General features: G+C 46.5%; 1 protein-coding gene across 6 annotated transcripts; it reads right to left on the bottom strand.

The window, feature by feature from the left end:
* Positions 1-1,150: 1,150 nt before the first annotated feature.
* ELAC1 (elaC ribonuclease Z 1) lies at positions 1,151-14,733 on the bottom strand. 6 transcript variants are annotated; one of them, XM_084832023.1, is made up of 6 exons: positions 14,458-14,721; positions 14,142-14,230; positions 12,233-12,323; positions 9,326-9,505; positions 6,897-7,364; positions 1,151-2,480 (listed from the first exon to the last, which is right to left on the bottom strand). In XM_084832023.1, exons 4-6 carry the CDS (start codon positions 9,480-9,482, stop codon positions 2,011-2,013), a joined length of 1,095 nt encoding a protein of 364 aa, XP_084688149.1. In that variant the 5' UTR covers positions 9,483-9,505; positions 12,233-12,323; positions 14,142-14,230; positions 14,458-14,721; the 3' UTR covers positions 1,151-2,010. The 6 variants fall into 6 exon arrangements, with proteins under 6 accessions (XP_084688149.1, XP_084688150.1, XP_084688154.1 ...); XM_084832024.1 differs by lacking the exon at positions 12,233-12,323 and having other exon boundaries at positions 13,981-14,230; positions 14,458-14,733; XM_084832028.1 differs by lacking the exon at positions 12,233-12,323.
* Positions 14,734-15,331: the final 598 nt, after the last annotated feature.

Here is a 15,331-nt window from a genome sequence, read left to right as displayed (position 1 = left end):
GTGGAATTCTACTACTATTAGTAGATTAGTATTACTACTCATCAAATGTCAAAGCATGACGCTGTCCTGAAATCATTCAACTGCCAGTCCTTGTGCTGCTTGTTTCTGAAACCATTTAATTCCCAAACAGGGTTGAGTTGATTAGGGATGCAATCGTATGTATGTTTAGACAGAGAAAAGGCCTACAACCCCAAGCGTGCCCCAGCCAGCCATGCTGGCAGGGGCATAGTGGGTGATATAGGCCTTTTCTCTGTCTAAACATGCATAGGATTGCACCTTAAATCAAGGTATCGAAAGGTTGAGTGGATACTGTATCCAGCTTTCTCAGAATATGGCCCCATCTCTCATAGTTGAACAAGAGCAAGAGTGTGAAACCTCAGGCCCATGGGCCAAAACCGGCCCTCTGGAGTTCTCTAGTTGGCTATCCCTTTTTCCCCTGACCCCACCCCCTTACCTCCAACCATTTGGTGGCTTCCTAGCTTTTGTACATTTTCCCTGTTCTAAAAGGTTGAAATGCCTCTTCTAAGACTTCGTTACTACTACTACTAATAATGTTACTGGGCAGTAGGAGCTTTAAGCTAGCATATGCTAATATGTCAATTCCCACTTCTTTTGCATCAGGTCCCATACACCACTGGAATGCAGCTCCAGAGAACGTCTCCAAAATTGAATTTGGCCCTTGTACTGAAAGTGGTTCATCACCCTGAAGTAGAGGGTGATGTTGATGCTGATCTGGCATTTTGTCACTCCAAGAGCGTATACCACATGATCTGAGAGATGCATGTTTGCAGTGCTGGGAGTCCAAACCGCCACACACAATCTAACATTTACATCATATCCCCAGCATCCCTTGTGATATTGCAAAAGATCCTGGGATGACCCCCCCAGGCAATGAGATTCTTCACTGTGCCCTTAAAAATATTACCACTCCAAGCAATCGGTTGCGGTGCTTGCGCAGGTGAGTCCACTCCAACTGCCAACTTTTCCTTCTACGGCAGTAAAAGCTGGTTTCACGAAATACACTGTTTGTACTTATTCTGGGATTTCCTACCAATGTGTAAACAAACTATTAATGAATATTAAAGAGCTTTTTATAAAAAAACAACTGTCCATATACAGTAATTGGTAATGAATCATCTACAAATTGTTTGCCATAAAATACAAATCCTTTATTTGTTTGCATTTTTAACATAAAGCCATTGCATCCAACATGTATCTTGAAAACATTGATCTTTCACATTCAATTATGAGGATGATGATTTAAAAAAAAAAACAGCGTATTTGTAACATATTAATATACTCCTAGCATTAAAAGGCCAAATCCCTCAGCTAAACATATGTACACATGTTGACACAAAACTAAGTCCTGCTGATTGTAATGGTGCCTATTCCAAAGTAAGTGTGTGACAGGCTGCAGCCTTCAGTAAATCTTCAGTTCTAAATTGATGAATGCGTATTTAAATAAGATACTGGGTTGGACTCAATGGTCTTACAGGTCCCTTCCAACCCCACTATTCTGTGAATGTTACGGAGAAGATATCTGTTCTTCAAAAGCCCACGGGGCATCATCAACCATTATTGACATTACTAAGGAATCAAAGATGTGTGGAGGAGGATGGTAGGAAGAGAAGCCCATAAGTATTCAGAAAGCACCAGCTGTGGCCTGTTTTAAGTCCCTGTTAAAGTTTACCGAAGACTTCCCTGAATGACTGTGCTGTTCAGTTAGTTTAATCATTATTGTGCTTTTAGCTTTGGTTTTAAATATTTTAAACATTTTAAAGAATGAGGTTTTTGTATTTATTATGATGTATTTTAATTGATTCTGTAAACCACTTAAAGATATCTTTAGATATGATAAATGCTAAATAGATTAAATAGTAATAACCACGAGGAGGAGGTGGTCCGGTGGGTCCTCAACAAAACCCCTCCAACTGGGCTTTGAAAGCAAGGTATGGCTAGAGGTTTGCTCTATCAGCAAATTAATTTCTTCTCTTTTGCACTCAGATAGTTCTACTTTTGTTTTTTCATCAGAATGCCTATAGTCATAAAATCCTCTGCCAAAACTACCTCTTGCCCATCCAGCACCAACTCAGCTTGCCTCTTCAGTTCCACAACATCCATATCTCCTTCGCCAATCTGACTGGCTGGCTTATACCGCTGACTTAAGTGAGACAGAACCAGCCGCTTCACTTTGCACAGCTTTGCAAACTCTGCTGCCATTTTTGGAGTGCTATGGCCGTGCTCTTTGGCTTTGTCCGCTTGGGTATCATCCAGGGTGGCTTCATGAACCAAGAGATCTGCTTCATAGCAAAGAGTCACTGCTCCACGTCCAACAATACCAGAACAGTCTCCTAAAATACAAACTTTTCTTCCAGGAAGAGGGTCTTCTAAGACATCCGAAGGAGAAATGGTTGTCCCGTTTTCTAGGACAACTGTAACACCTTCTTTCAGTTTACCATATAAAGGGCCTGGCTGAACTCCTACAAATTAAAGCACAGAAATAAAGTTACTTTTCAAGTAGCTTATCCTTCAACAGAGTTTTTAAACACATGGTTGAACTTTCACAGAATTCTGGTACAGTATTTTGATGCCCCCAAATTTCCCCAACCCTCCCTCTTACTGTAACCAAGTTTCTAGACCTTATGAATGCAGGTATTTGAAATTATGCAGGCAATATCTACACCACACTTCTTTCTCTCATGGCCTTCAGTCTTGATTCGCATCTCTACCCATACATCCAACTGTCCTTCCCTAACCCATAACCTTCCTCCTGTCACCTTGAGATGTAAAGGCCTGGAGGAAAAATAAAAATGGGGGACAATGAAAAAAATTTTTCATTGAAAAAACTTTTTTCATTGTCCCCTAGGAATTTTTGGAAAATTTAGGGGGGAAAGGGTGGGGAGGGCCTTATTTTTCCAGGGATTTTTGGATGATTTGGGGGGGAAACAATTTTGTCCTAAATTTTTGTCGTCGTCCCCCCAGTTTTTCCCCAGACTTTCACCTCCCTACTCCCACCAGTGCCCATTGCTAAAGGACTTAATATTCAGTGGGAAAAATAATATAAACTATAACAACTTAAGATATGATTCAATAACATAAGATTCAATAAAATGTGCATGCAAAGAGACTCCAGTTTTAGGAACAGAATATGAAGAGAAACTTTTGCTTAACGTGTTGTATACATGAAAAAAAAAAAGCTTAATCCTATTCCAATTCCTTTTCCCCTCCCCACTGCATTCATCGCCACATGATTTTGCACTTAAAAGGGCCTGAAGAGATAATAAACTGCATATTTTGACACTTGCAATACAATAGCACAATATTTATAACCGCCACATTACAGATAGTTCCTCACTGGTGTTGGATGAAGACTCCCTCAGAAAGGACAGAGCCAATGCAATATTATATCTGAAGACCTGTTGCACAGATGATGGAGCAAATTTGTTCTCTATTGCTCCAGAAGGTAGGACCCGAGCCAACAAGTTCATATGACAAGTAAAGGGATTTCAGCTAAACCTTAGGAAGGACTTGTGGAACAGACTACCTTGGAAAATGGTGGACTGCCCTTTGTTAGAGGTTTTAAGGAGAGATTAGATATATCAGGGACATCATATCAGGGACACTGTCACACAGCCTCCCCCACCCTGGCACTCTCCAGATGTGTTAAACTAAAACTCCCATCATCCCCGGCCAGCATGGCCATGATGAGAGTTGGAGTCCAACACCTGGGTGGGAGATGGCTGCTGTAGCAGCCGAATTCCTGCACTGGCAGGGGGCTGGGCTAGATAACCTTTGAGGATCCTCAAAGGTTATCTACGATTCCACACCACCAATCTTCTTTTTCTAGCAGAAGAGGGATGTGAAACCTGGAAATGGTTTCGAAGCAACAACACTGCTCTTATACCCTCGTGCATTTCTGCAGGAATGCATTCAGATTAGATCACAGCCATTAACTAATATTACCAGCGTGTTTTTAGAAGGAAAGAGGAGGTGCATTAGTCTGTAAGAGCAAAACGACAGGAGGCACACAGGCATCTTAAAGACTAATTGGTTTAATGCGGCATGCGCTTTCGTACCCAATGGCCTACTTCATCACATCAAAAACACACACCGCAATAAATCAGCTAGTCCCGAAGGTGCCACAGCACTCGTCCTCTTATGGGAAGAAGGAAGAATTTCCACATGCTCGGAAAGTTATTAGTCACTGGTCCACTCAGCAGCTGTGGTGTGAGATTAACGCACATGATATCAGCAAAGGTGCCGTGGGAGTGCAAGTCCAGCTAGTGCAGCGGCTAAGAGCCTGAGCAGCAAACGAGAAAGCCCTCCATTGAAATTTCCCGCAGCTACCTCCATCAGAAATAGAATACTGACCTACCATACAGGGTTGTTGTAAAGAATTACTGAGATATATCTAGAACTGTGAAGGTCTGAGGCCTACAGAGGCAAAGGGAAAAAAGGTCAGGCTTAGAGGCCCGGGGGGGGGGGGGTTGTTGGGAGGCGGTATCTTGAGAGGAATAGTTTCATTTTTATTTCCCCAGTTAAGTTCCATTTCTTCAGGTTTGAAGCAGTACTTTCAGTTTGGGGGTATAGGGTAGAAAAAGAGAGAGGCCGGAGTGAGGAAGACCAGAGAGAAAGAAAGACCAAAGCCTGAAGAGACAGCAGGAAGAAGCAGCCTGGAGAAGTCTAACTGCAGCTAGGGTAGAGGAACTTGCATTTTTGCAACCTTTATTTTCTCTTAATGCCTTTTGTATCACTCAGCTCTATTGTGTGAACACCTATAGTTACGATTGCTTACTTTAAATTTACCAGTAAACTGTTGTGGTTACGCCCCAGGTGTCTGGTGTGTCAGTCACCCCATGTCTACAGCCTAAACCTCACATTATTGGGAAGGGGAAGGTAAAAAGAGGAAAGTGGGACTGTTAAGGAGGCAAGAGATCCTTAAGGAGGATCTCAGGGGGTCCAGGCCAAAATGGGAACCCTGACAAGAACGTTTAACAGCCTATAAAGTGCTTTGTAAATTATCATTCAGACCTTTTTGGCCCCAAGGGTTGCATCAGGCAGTGCCATGGGACCGGGGACGTGCGCACATACGCACACACACACACACACACAATACGCTCGCACAAAATCATTGGGGTTTTCTCGCTGGAGTTTTCCCAACCATCTGCTGCCCGTTGAAATCTCGTGTTCATGTAGACATCTCCAGTTGTGACCCCAAGTCTATTAAGTAGCCGTGTCCACTTGAATGCCATTGTGGGTGGGTGTCTCTCCAGACTGGAGATAAGGGAATAGGTTCTCTTGCTAGTACTAGCAAGGAAACCCCTTCCTTATTTCCGATCTCTAAGCAGAGATTGAAGATAAGAAAGGGATTCCCTTGCTAGCACGAGCCGACACCTGAAACAGGAGCATTCTGCACTGCAACATTTTGTTGCGCGTCCCGCTTGTTTTAAGGAACGCCTCCAGCAACACCAGACAGGCTGCTCAACAAGACCAGCCTCAGATGGCCTTCTCTCTGTTCCATCAGCCAGGACAGCTAGACTGGTGAGGATGAGGGAGAGGGCCTTCTCTGTGGTGGCCCCCACTCTATGGAACTCCCTCCCTAGGGAACTCTGCCATGCCCCCTCTTTAATGAGCTTCTGCCATGCACTGAAAACTTATTCAGGCAGGCATTTGGGGTGGGTTAGGGTATTTTTAAATAATGTTTTCATGCATAATTTTACTGTTTTAAATTGTACCATTGTACATCGCCCAGAGTGGCTGGGTGTCCAGCCAGATGGGCGATTAAGAAATTTAATAAATAAATAAATGAGAACAGGGTGCAGAACCTCTTCCAGCCAGAGGGCCAGATTCTGCTTTGGAGAAGCTCTCTGGGCCGCAGTCAAGTGATGGCCAGGGCCAAAGGCAAAGCAGGCAGGGCCAAAAAGACCAGCATATTTTAGCTTAACTAAGCCAAGTGCAAGAACGGCGGCCTGTTTCCCACCATACGACCAGGCCTGGACATCACAACACACACTTCCAGGTGGATGCTTGGGACGTCTGCCAGCTCCTTGGCCCTGTTGCTCAAGGCCATGCTCACTCCCCGCTAATTGGGAAATAGATAACAGCTGGATTTGGTGGGAAGATCCTACCCCTTCTGGATGGTGACCCCTTTGGGGGCTGCACTGGTGATCGGCTGAGGGAGATCTGCTCTGGATCGCTGGGGCTGGGCCTTAAAAGGAGGTCAAGGGAGAGGCGTGGTGGCTCCCTTCATCATGGTGGGTTTGGACCTTCTGTCAGCTGGATGCTATCCTAGGAGGCCCATACCTAGGTACGTATGTGGAAAGATAGGCTAACTAGTTTAGTTATTTTGCTTGGGAGTGCAGTATAAAGGCTCTCTGTGGATGTTTTGGTTTCCTTGCAAGTTTTCAGCTTTGTAACCCTCTGTACAACCTACCACCTCTTAACTCTCCCCTTCCCTTTATCCCCTTCCCTACAATAAACAGTTGCACAACTCTAAGTTGGCGTGATCCTTTCTGCTCAACCTCAGTGCTAAATTCAGTGCCTCCTGGCGGGAGAGGGCGGTTACTGGTGTCTTTGGGGGCTTGCGGCCAGGTTTGGCCGGTCCTACCTTGCAGGGACGTTGGGGTTAGCTCCAGCACTCCGCCACACCAAACATTTCAACCTTTTAGAATGGAGAAAAAATGGCACACGTGCCAGGAAACCACCCAACACTCAGTGGTTGGGGGGTGGGTGCAGGAGCCAGGGTTGTGGCCTTTTGGGGAACCCAAGAGGGTCAAAGTGGGACCCCTGGAAGACTGGATTTTGCTGAAGTTCTGCACCCTCTGTTTTAAACAAACTCCGAATCACCACCCACAGGACAGTTTTCATAAGAATCATGCAGGTAGAGCCATTATTACCTAGTTCCTTCAGCTTCTGGGTATTGAGTTTGCCAGACCGTGGCTTTTCTTCCACTAGAAAGCCAAAGGAAGGGACGCGATGAAATAATCTAAATGCCTTCATTGCAAACTGTCCATTATCCACCAAGGTGTACGAGTCTTCTACAGGATCCAGATAAATAGTTCTCCCGTGCATCTCTTGAGACGAGACCTCCCCTGTGTCCCCGGACGACGGTTCCTGCCATTCTTCCACAGGGCACTGGTCTGGTGTGGGCACCAGTTCGTGAACAACGTAAGGGAAGGCAAGTTGGGAGTGGGAAAGCGCCATCGTTCTCTGGAGGAAGCTCTTCAGCCCAAGCGGTCCATAAATGTCGACCGGTAGCTTGTTTGAGGCAGGACTGCTCTGGAGGCTGATGGTACAGAGTAGGCCAGGAAGGCCAAAGAAATGGTCCCCATGAAGGTGAGTTATAAAGATCTTGGTAATTCTTCCTAATAGAAGAATAACAGTGATTAAAATGGGGATGAGTTGAGAGAATTCAGGGTGTGCTCATTCTAGAAAATGTAGGTTTGCACCAGAGGAAAAATGCAGGGCAAAAACCAACACTCAAAAGCAGCCTTCCCTCCAAATGTGTTTGACTACAACTCCCAATACGCTCCAGCCAGCCATGTTCCAACACATCTGGAGGGCACCAGGTTGGGGAAGGCTCTTCAAAAGTCTCTGCCAAGCCATGAAGCTCATTTGGACAGGACCATTCACTGCACTCTTAGCCTAGCTTCTATTGCAGGATTGCTGGAAGAGTCAACAATTTAAGCGCTGCAAAACAGGCTGCACGTCCCCAATCAAAAAACCGAAAGTGATCAATAAGATCTGGAACAGATGTGATGCAGGAGTTCCATAAACTGATCTCCCAACTTTTATTTATTTATTTAATTAAGACAGCCTCTGTTTTTGGTCAAAGCAGTGGCAAGGGGCGGGGGCAGTTAACACAGTTTTCTGAATCTAAATTGCACTTCCCCCAAGAACTACAGGTAAACATGGAATTCAAGATGAAGCTGGACAGCCATCTGTCAGGGATGCTTTGACTTAGATTCCTGCATTGAGCAGCAGGTTGGACTCGACGGTCTTATAGGCCCCTTCCAGCCCTACTATTCTATGATTCTATGGTCTTCCACAAGATGTCAACTTGATTGGCTTCAAAAAGGAGATTAGACAAATTATTGGAGGATAAAGCTATCAATGGCTATATGCTGCCTCCAGAATCAGAGGCAGCAGCATGCTGGGAACCCAGGCGGGAGGGTGCTGTTGTGCTCATGTCCTGCTTGTGGGCTTCCCGTGGGCACCTGGTTGGCCACTGTGTGTACAGAAGGCTGGACTAGATGGCCCCTTGGTCTGATCCAGCAGGGCTCTTATGTCCTTATTAATCGCAGTGAATGGAACAAGAACTTATATAAAGCTGTTGCTCACTACAATGAATGGAGGGGAAATTCCAATGAACAGCAACAGAATGTAGAGAGTAATTTTTGTGAACCGCCCAGAGAGCTTTGGCTATTGGGCAGTATAGAAATGAAATAAATAAATAAATAAATTTCCTGCTCATATTTTTGAGAGCTGCCTCCAGTGGCACCCACAAACCTCTCCACTCCCTTCCCATTTCCAATCTTTTTTTAAAAATACAAACCTTGGAAAACGTTCGTCTCCTTTCTTTCCCTTTCTCGCCTCAAGCCTTGCTCTTTCTCTCCCCTCTACCTCTTCGCCTTGCTATTTCTCCCTCCCTCCCAGCCTCTAGCCTCGCCATTCCTCTCCCCGCCACACACACCTCTTGACTAACCAGGCCCCTATGGCAGCCATTATGTGGCTAGCCACATCCTCCGTGGGAGCCATTTTGTGGTGGTGCCCACAGCAGTTCAAATTCCCAAATGTGCCCACTGGTCCAAAAAGGTTGGGGACCCCTGGCCTACGTACTTCAGGCATGAAAAATGCCTCCTTCTCATAGAATCATAGACTAGTAGGGTTGGAAGGGGCCTACAAGACCATCGAGTCCAACGCCCTGCTCAATGCAGGAATCCAAGTCAAACCATCCCTGACAACTGGCTGTCCAGCTTCACCTTGAATGCCTCCAGTGAGGGAGAGCCCACCACCTCCCTACCTCCCTTCTCTACCCACTGCCGTCATCCATAGTCTCGCTTGGTCTCTAGTCCAGCCTTCCCCGACCTGGCGCAGTCCAGGTGTGTTGGAGTGCAGTTCCCATCACCCCCAGCTAGCATACTGGCAGGGGATTGTGGGAGTTGTAGTCCAACACACCTGGCGGGTGCCAGATTGGGGAAAGCTGGACTAGTCAGAAGCACATCACTTTCCAACACTGCATGTAGTTCCTAGCAGTGAAAGAGAATGGGAACAAAAGAGGTGTTGTCCAGATAATAGCAGCAGCAAAAGAACATCTAGAACTGACCTGCTTTCAAATTACTTTTCATGAACTGGGTTTGCGTCCCCTCACCACAATCAAACAGCCAGCACTGTCCTTCAAAATGGATAACCGTAGCTGAGGCCCCTCTGGTTGGGGACGGATACGCGGCACCCGTCCCCAGAAAAGTGACATCCATTGACATTTGGCTCAAAAGCAGTGCAGCCCCTAAAGGAGACAGCAACATGTGCAAATATGATTTACTCTTGGCTTTCTGGATCCACTGTCAAACAGTTGTTTAAAAAAAACAACCCACTGGATATTAAAATGTACTGGCAAGACCAAGCCTACAATCCTATGTGCACTTATTAGAGGCTTCTTCACACAGAGCTTTTATCCTGCTATTGAGATTGTTCACTCATGGAAGTTTGCGGGTCCTTTTCATGATGTCCACCACCTCCAGGACACATCCAGAGTGATTTCCTGGTTATTCCATCTCAAAAAGATCCGGAAATAATCAACTATTTAAGTTGGATTGTTACGTTATTAAAACAGCCACTAGGTGGTGCTGTTTCTTTGATCTCTATGGAACCTTGAAAATTAAAAACTTCCCATCTCAGCAGTCACGTGGTCGCCGTCTGGGAGCCCACTGTAAACGCGGAAAGGCTCCACAATGGGAGGACTGGGGGGGGGGTAGTGTAAAGGCATCCTAAGACATAAGATCCATTGAGCTCAATGGGACTTACTTCTGCCTAACGATGCATAGGATTGCTCCGCACATTACACTTAAAGAAGATATCTTTGGGCTAATGATTGCTGCTGCTCTAGCTCTTTTATTGCCATGCCCTACCTTGGGTGTAACTAACAGCAGAAAGGCAGCAGACATTTTACTTTTTTTAACTCTACCTTCCCTGTCCTACTTCAATTATTTATTTTTGTTATTTATTTTTGTTACTTATATACCAGTAAAGAGCCGGTGTAGTGCTTAGAGTGTTGGACTGGGACTCAGGAGATCTGGGTTCTAGTTCCCACTCGGCCATGAAGCTCACTGGGGTGACTTTGGGCCAGTCACGGACTCTCAGCCTAACCTTCCTCACAGGGTTGTTGTCAGGATAAAACAGAGAGGAGGAGGAGAACCATGTAAGCCGCCTTGGGATCCTGGCAAGAGGAAAAACGGCTGGATAGAAATGAAATGATAAATAAAATGCAATGATAAATGCAATGACAGCCAGTGGTTCACAAATGTGTTGGACTGCAATTCCTATCATTCCAAATGGCCATGCTAGCTGGGAATGATGGGAGTTGCAGTCCAACTCATCTGAAGGGCACCAGGTTGAGGAAGAGTGACAGGCAGTTCTTGCATATAGTACTTGAACCAATTCATTTTGCATTTCCCACATACATGAATCAAATATAAAACCTGCATTGGCCAATGGTCTCTTAGGGATTTTTCTTAAACAGGGTTGCCAGTTTTTCCACTGGCCATTGTAGCTATGTCTTTCAGAATTTCAGCAGCTGATGCCTGCAGATCAAGTGACTCCTTGAAGGTACAGCTACCGTGGGCAGTTGAAAAGTTGCCAACTTTACATTTTTAAATGTTCTCTCCCATTTTCTAGGCCACATCAAAATCCAGAAGTTACATATACCAGGCTGAAAAGCATTCTTGCCATCACCCGTGAAAACATATTACCTGAATCTCTGCCCTTCTTCAGTTTTGGATATTTGTTGGGAGGCCCTTCTTCCATCCCCTCTAAGATCAAGGCTCTTAAGGCACAATCCTACGCATGTTTAGTCAGAAAAGAGTCCTACAACTCCCAGGATTCCCCAGCCAATGTAGGACACTTTTCTGCCTAAACTTGCATAGGATTGCACTCTTGGGGTTGCATTCCCTGCCCTGTAAAGGAAAACTGTTTCTTTGCGAGAGTTTGCACAGCTTACAGCAAACACCTTGCACAGTGGGAGTCACATCTATTAAGAAGGCCCAGAGGTTGGTTTCTAAATCCCAGTTCTTTATTTGACATCTGACCAGGAGCTTATGTATTTACTTTATGTGTACTCTGCAAAGTGCCTTGCATGCCAATAGTGCTATAGAAATAAATAAATAAATAAATTCCAGTATTTATCAACTTCCTTTCAGGTAGACATTACTGTGTGTGTGTGTGTGTGTATATATTGTTCGTTGTTCAGTCGTTCAGTCGTGTCCGACTCTTCGTGACCCCATGGACCATAGCACGCCAGGCCTTCCTGTCCTGCGCTCTCTCCCGGAGCGTGCTCAAGTTCATATTCATTGCATTGGTGATGCTATCTAGCCATCTCATCCTCTGCCGTCCCCTTCTCCTTATACACACACACATACACACACACCGTAGTCCAAACTGCCACTCCTGATATCCATTTAAGAAGCAATCCTATGGCCACTAGTCAGCGGCTAGATGGCCACAGGATAGGTCAGTTTCCAGGAAATGACCTCAGAGCCCGTACTCCAAGGTCGGTTCCCGGAGAACCAACCTTCCCCCCACACACACACACCTGTGCTGCCTCACAGGCAGCTCGGGATGGCCCCGCACTTGGAAGAGGAGCGTAGAGTGGTGAAAACAGGGTGTTCGGGGGGGGGGGGAGTTCTGGGGCGGGGAAGGCGGAAATGCCAGTACAACACATCCAACATGTCATCTGGCAGCTGCTTCCCCCTCTTCGCCTTCCCGCAGCTAGACAGCCGAAATCAGCTGGCTAGCCACAAATGCAGGGCAGCTGAAGCGTGGAGGGGACAATCCCTTCCACGCTTCTTCTGCCCTGCATTCGATAGGCAGTCGCCTCAGAGTTTGGAGGCAGCTGCCTATCCCAGTAGGATTGCTCCCTTAACATTACAACTACTGATGATGGCGGAAGCCAAAACATTGAGCTTATTTTTTTTTAGTTCTCGGTCATTAGTCTTTCTATCTTTCTTATATATTTTACCTTAAGACTGGCTGCATCCAGAGGATCCAGAGCCTCCTAGATGTTTTGCTGTTGTGCCGCTTTCCACAAACTGCTGTCTGTCTCTCTCTCACTATATAAACACCAACAGAAAGAGACCCTGTACAAACCACTGCACCATGCATAAGGCCCCAGGCCTGTAAGCAAGTTAATAGTAGTTTAGAGAGTCTTAGAGATCCATAATAATGAACCAAAGCAGAGAGCATTAAGTGCAATTTCCTTGCAAGTGAGCTCCTTGGCTAGTAAGATGAGTCAAAGGTAGATATGGCCACCTCAGCACATTCCATGCTAACGAGCTCTGGTACCGTTTATCTTATCAGAGTCTCAGATGTGCCTGGGAAGTGGCTCTCTGCTTCTCTTAAAGCTACAGGGGTCTGTGCTGGGAACCAAGCACTGTTAGGCTATGCTGAGAAAGTTGCAGATGAACGCTAATTAATGCTTGCTGCTGTCATGCTGCCTCACTGCTAACATGTATGGTATAAAAGTCATCTTGCACCACAGCTCTTTGTTCAGAGAAGCTGTCTGATCCAACCATTGGGTATGCCTATGTGCTGTAAGTACTCGGTAAAGTCTCCTTGTAAGCACACCTGGATCTGGCTTATCACATTCTTGGCACCTCCAGACCTTAGCAGCCCACGGCCAGGGCATACACTGTGGAAGCAGATGGTAAGTGGGGGAACCACAGTATTTTTAAATGCTCCCCCACATTAACACACTTGCTTCAAATAGAAAGCCAGCACAGAAAGGCAGGGCTGTCCCAAGCCATTTTACCCGCTGAGGCAAAAGACAAGATGGCAGCCCCTTCCATGTACAGAAGGCAGGAGGATTAGCCACTGAAACTTACTTCAATACTGGCTATGGAATAGTATCCTGGGAGAAGGCTATCAATAGCTCCTAGTCCTGATGGCTATATGCTGCCTCCAGTATCAGAGGTATGCCTATGTGCACCAGTTGCTGGGGAACACGGGCAGGAGGGTGCTGTTGCGCTCACGTCCTATTTGTGGGTTCCTGGTCAAACACTGTGTGAACAGAATGCTGGACTAGATGGACCCTTGGTCTGTTCCAGCATGGCTCTTCTTATGTTCTTATCCTCCAACACACCCGAGGCAGTAAGCTAATTTAGCGGGCGTACACGGTTCTGTTCTCCAACAAAGCAAAACTGCTGCCCCATAACACCTACACCGGAGGCAATTGCCGCACTCTGCCTAAGGGTAGGGCTGCCCCTGCAGAAAGGGCAGAATCATGGAGTTGGACAGGAACTTAGAGGCCAACTCAATCCAGGATCTGACATGCAGGATGCAATTACAGGAGGCATAGGCTAGAACCTCCCTCCCCCATGTGCTGGCTTTCTATTTGCAGGGGTGCAGTGATTTTGAAAGGGAGCCATTCCATCAGCTCTGCTGTGAGATCAGCTGACTTTAGCTTTTCTTTAAGCCTTTATCATAGTAGCCATTCCATTCGCCTGCAATGGGTGGGGAGAGAGACAGAGGAAGGGCAAGAGCAGGGCCAGTCCATCAACTCCACCGAGTGTCCAGCTCCTTTTGGATCCTCCTCTCCTTGAATTATTCCCATCCCATCAGGTCATTAGAAGAACTTTGGAACTTTAGGAACCGGTACTTGAGTTTGTTTCTTTTTCCTCCTCCCTCCCCATCCTTTTCGCCCCTTTCATGTCATGCCTTTTAAACTGCAAAAACAGAGCATAGAGATGGTCTTGAGTTATTTGATCTTACCTAATCAATTTTGGGAGCCTTTTTGCCTGAAGAGCAGTGTAGAAATGCTTTAAGCAGATAAAACGGATATCCCCCTACTTATTGAATTGCTATCTATTTGACCACCTCAGCCCTCTCGATGCATGCCTGCGTAGACCCAGCTTCCGCCAATGGATACTCACAGGAGAATCAAGCGATGAAATTTTCTTTGGGCTACACCACTTCAGGCTGAGGGTGATTTAGTTGCACGTTTCCACGAGGAAAAAAGTTCCTGCAAGTAGAAAGTTAGCGTGTCGGGTAGAAGGGATCGGCTTAACCTTGTCCCTGACGTATGTTTTTAAAAATGTGCATGGGAGCCCTCGCCCCAATCGGGGAAGAAACATCCAACCCCCCTCCTTGCGGCATGGAGTGGTACAGTCCAGGGAAACCTTTACCACGGGGGCGTATACAGTCCAGACCGATGCTATAAAATCAGTACGGTGCGTTATGCCTACCCACCTTGGCCTCGTTCGCTCGGGGTCTTCCCAGCTTCATATCTCGGCCACCAAAAGCGTTAAGAATTACTTATGGTTTTTATTATTTTTAAGAGGAGGGTTTATGGGGCACAAGCCTTCCTGCTTGGCAGCCAGTTTATTTTTGGGTTAGGAAAACGCAGATCAGCCATCTTCCAAGCAGCGGGAAGGGAAAGAATCAACCGGACTTCGCAAGCCTGCGCTCCTCCTTGCACGACGGTTGTCGTTCCACATGCTCAGGGAGAGAGCCGCGACCTTAAGAAAAAGGAAGAGGGAATAGGTTCCGGGGCTGAGCCCTTCAGGAGGAGGAGCAGCAGTCCAATGCCATCTGCCGCAAGAGGCGGAAAGCAGGGAAAACAAGAAGCAGTTGCAGCGCCCTGGGCGTTTTAGACGCAGCTGGAGACGAAGCAGCTGGAAATTGGGGAAGTGTTAGGCGTTGCCAGCTTTATTTCCTTGGCAGGGCTCCTCAGCCATCAGTAGCTGCGTGAAAGGCAGAAAACAGGCAGGAGCAGCTGTTCCCAGCTTGTGCTGATGGGGGAAGTATACCTGATGAATTTCTGCCTGAGCAGCGGTTAAAAACACACAGGAGAGCTTCTCTAGTCCTCTCCCCTTGCTCTGGAGTGGCAAGAGAAAGATTGGGGAGAGGGGAGGTGCAGCTGCCAACTTCCTTTGTTCCTGGCAGGGCTCCTGTGTCTCTAGCTGCATGACCCGCAGAAAGGCAACTGGCACAGCTTTTCCTAGCGGCGACGAGGAAGGTTGTGCCTGTTTTTTGTTCAGTTGTTAATAGGACAGAAGGGCTCTTCACCCCCCACCCACCCATCCCAAGGCAAGGGAAAGGAGGCAGCGATGGAAGAGGGTCA

This window comes from Heloderma suspectum, chromosome 2 (assembly GCF_057233095.1).
Source record: "Heloderma suspectum isolate Gila_16-S chromosome 2, 16-S_ref, whole genome shotgun sequence".
Classification (NCBI taxonomy): Eukaryota; Metazoa; Chordata; class Lepidosauria; order Squamata; family Helodermatidae; genus Heloderma; species Heloderma suspectum.
The sequence above is the reverse complement of the archived record's forward strand: the minus strand, read 5'-3'. Positions and strand labels throughout refer to the sequence as shown.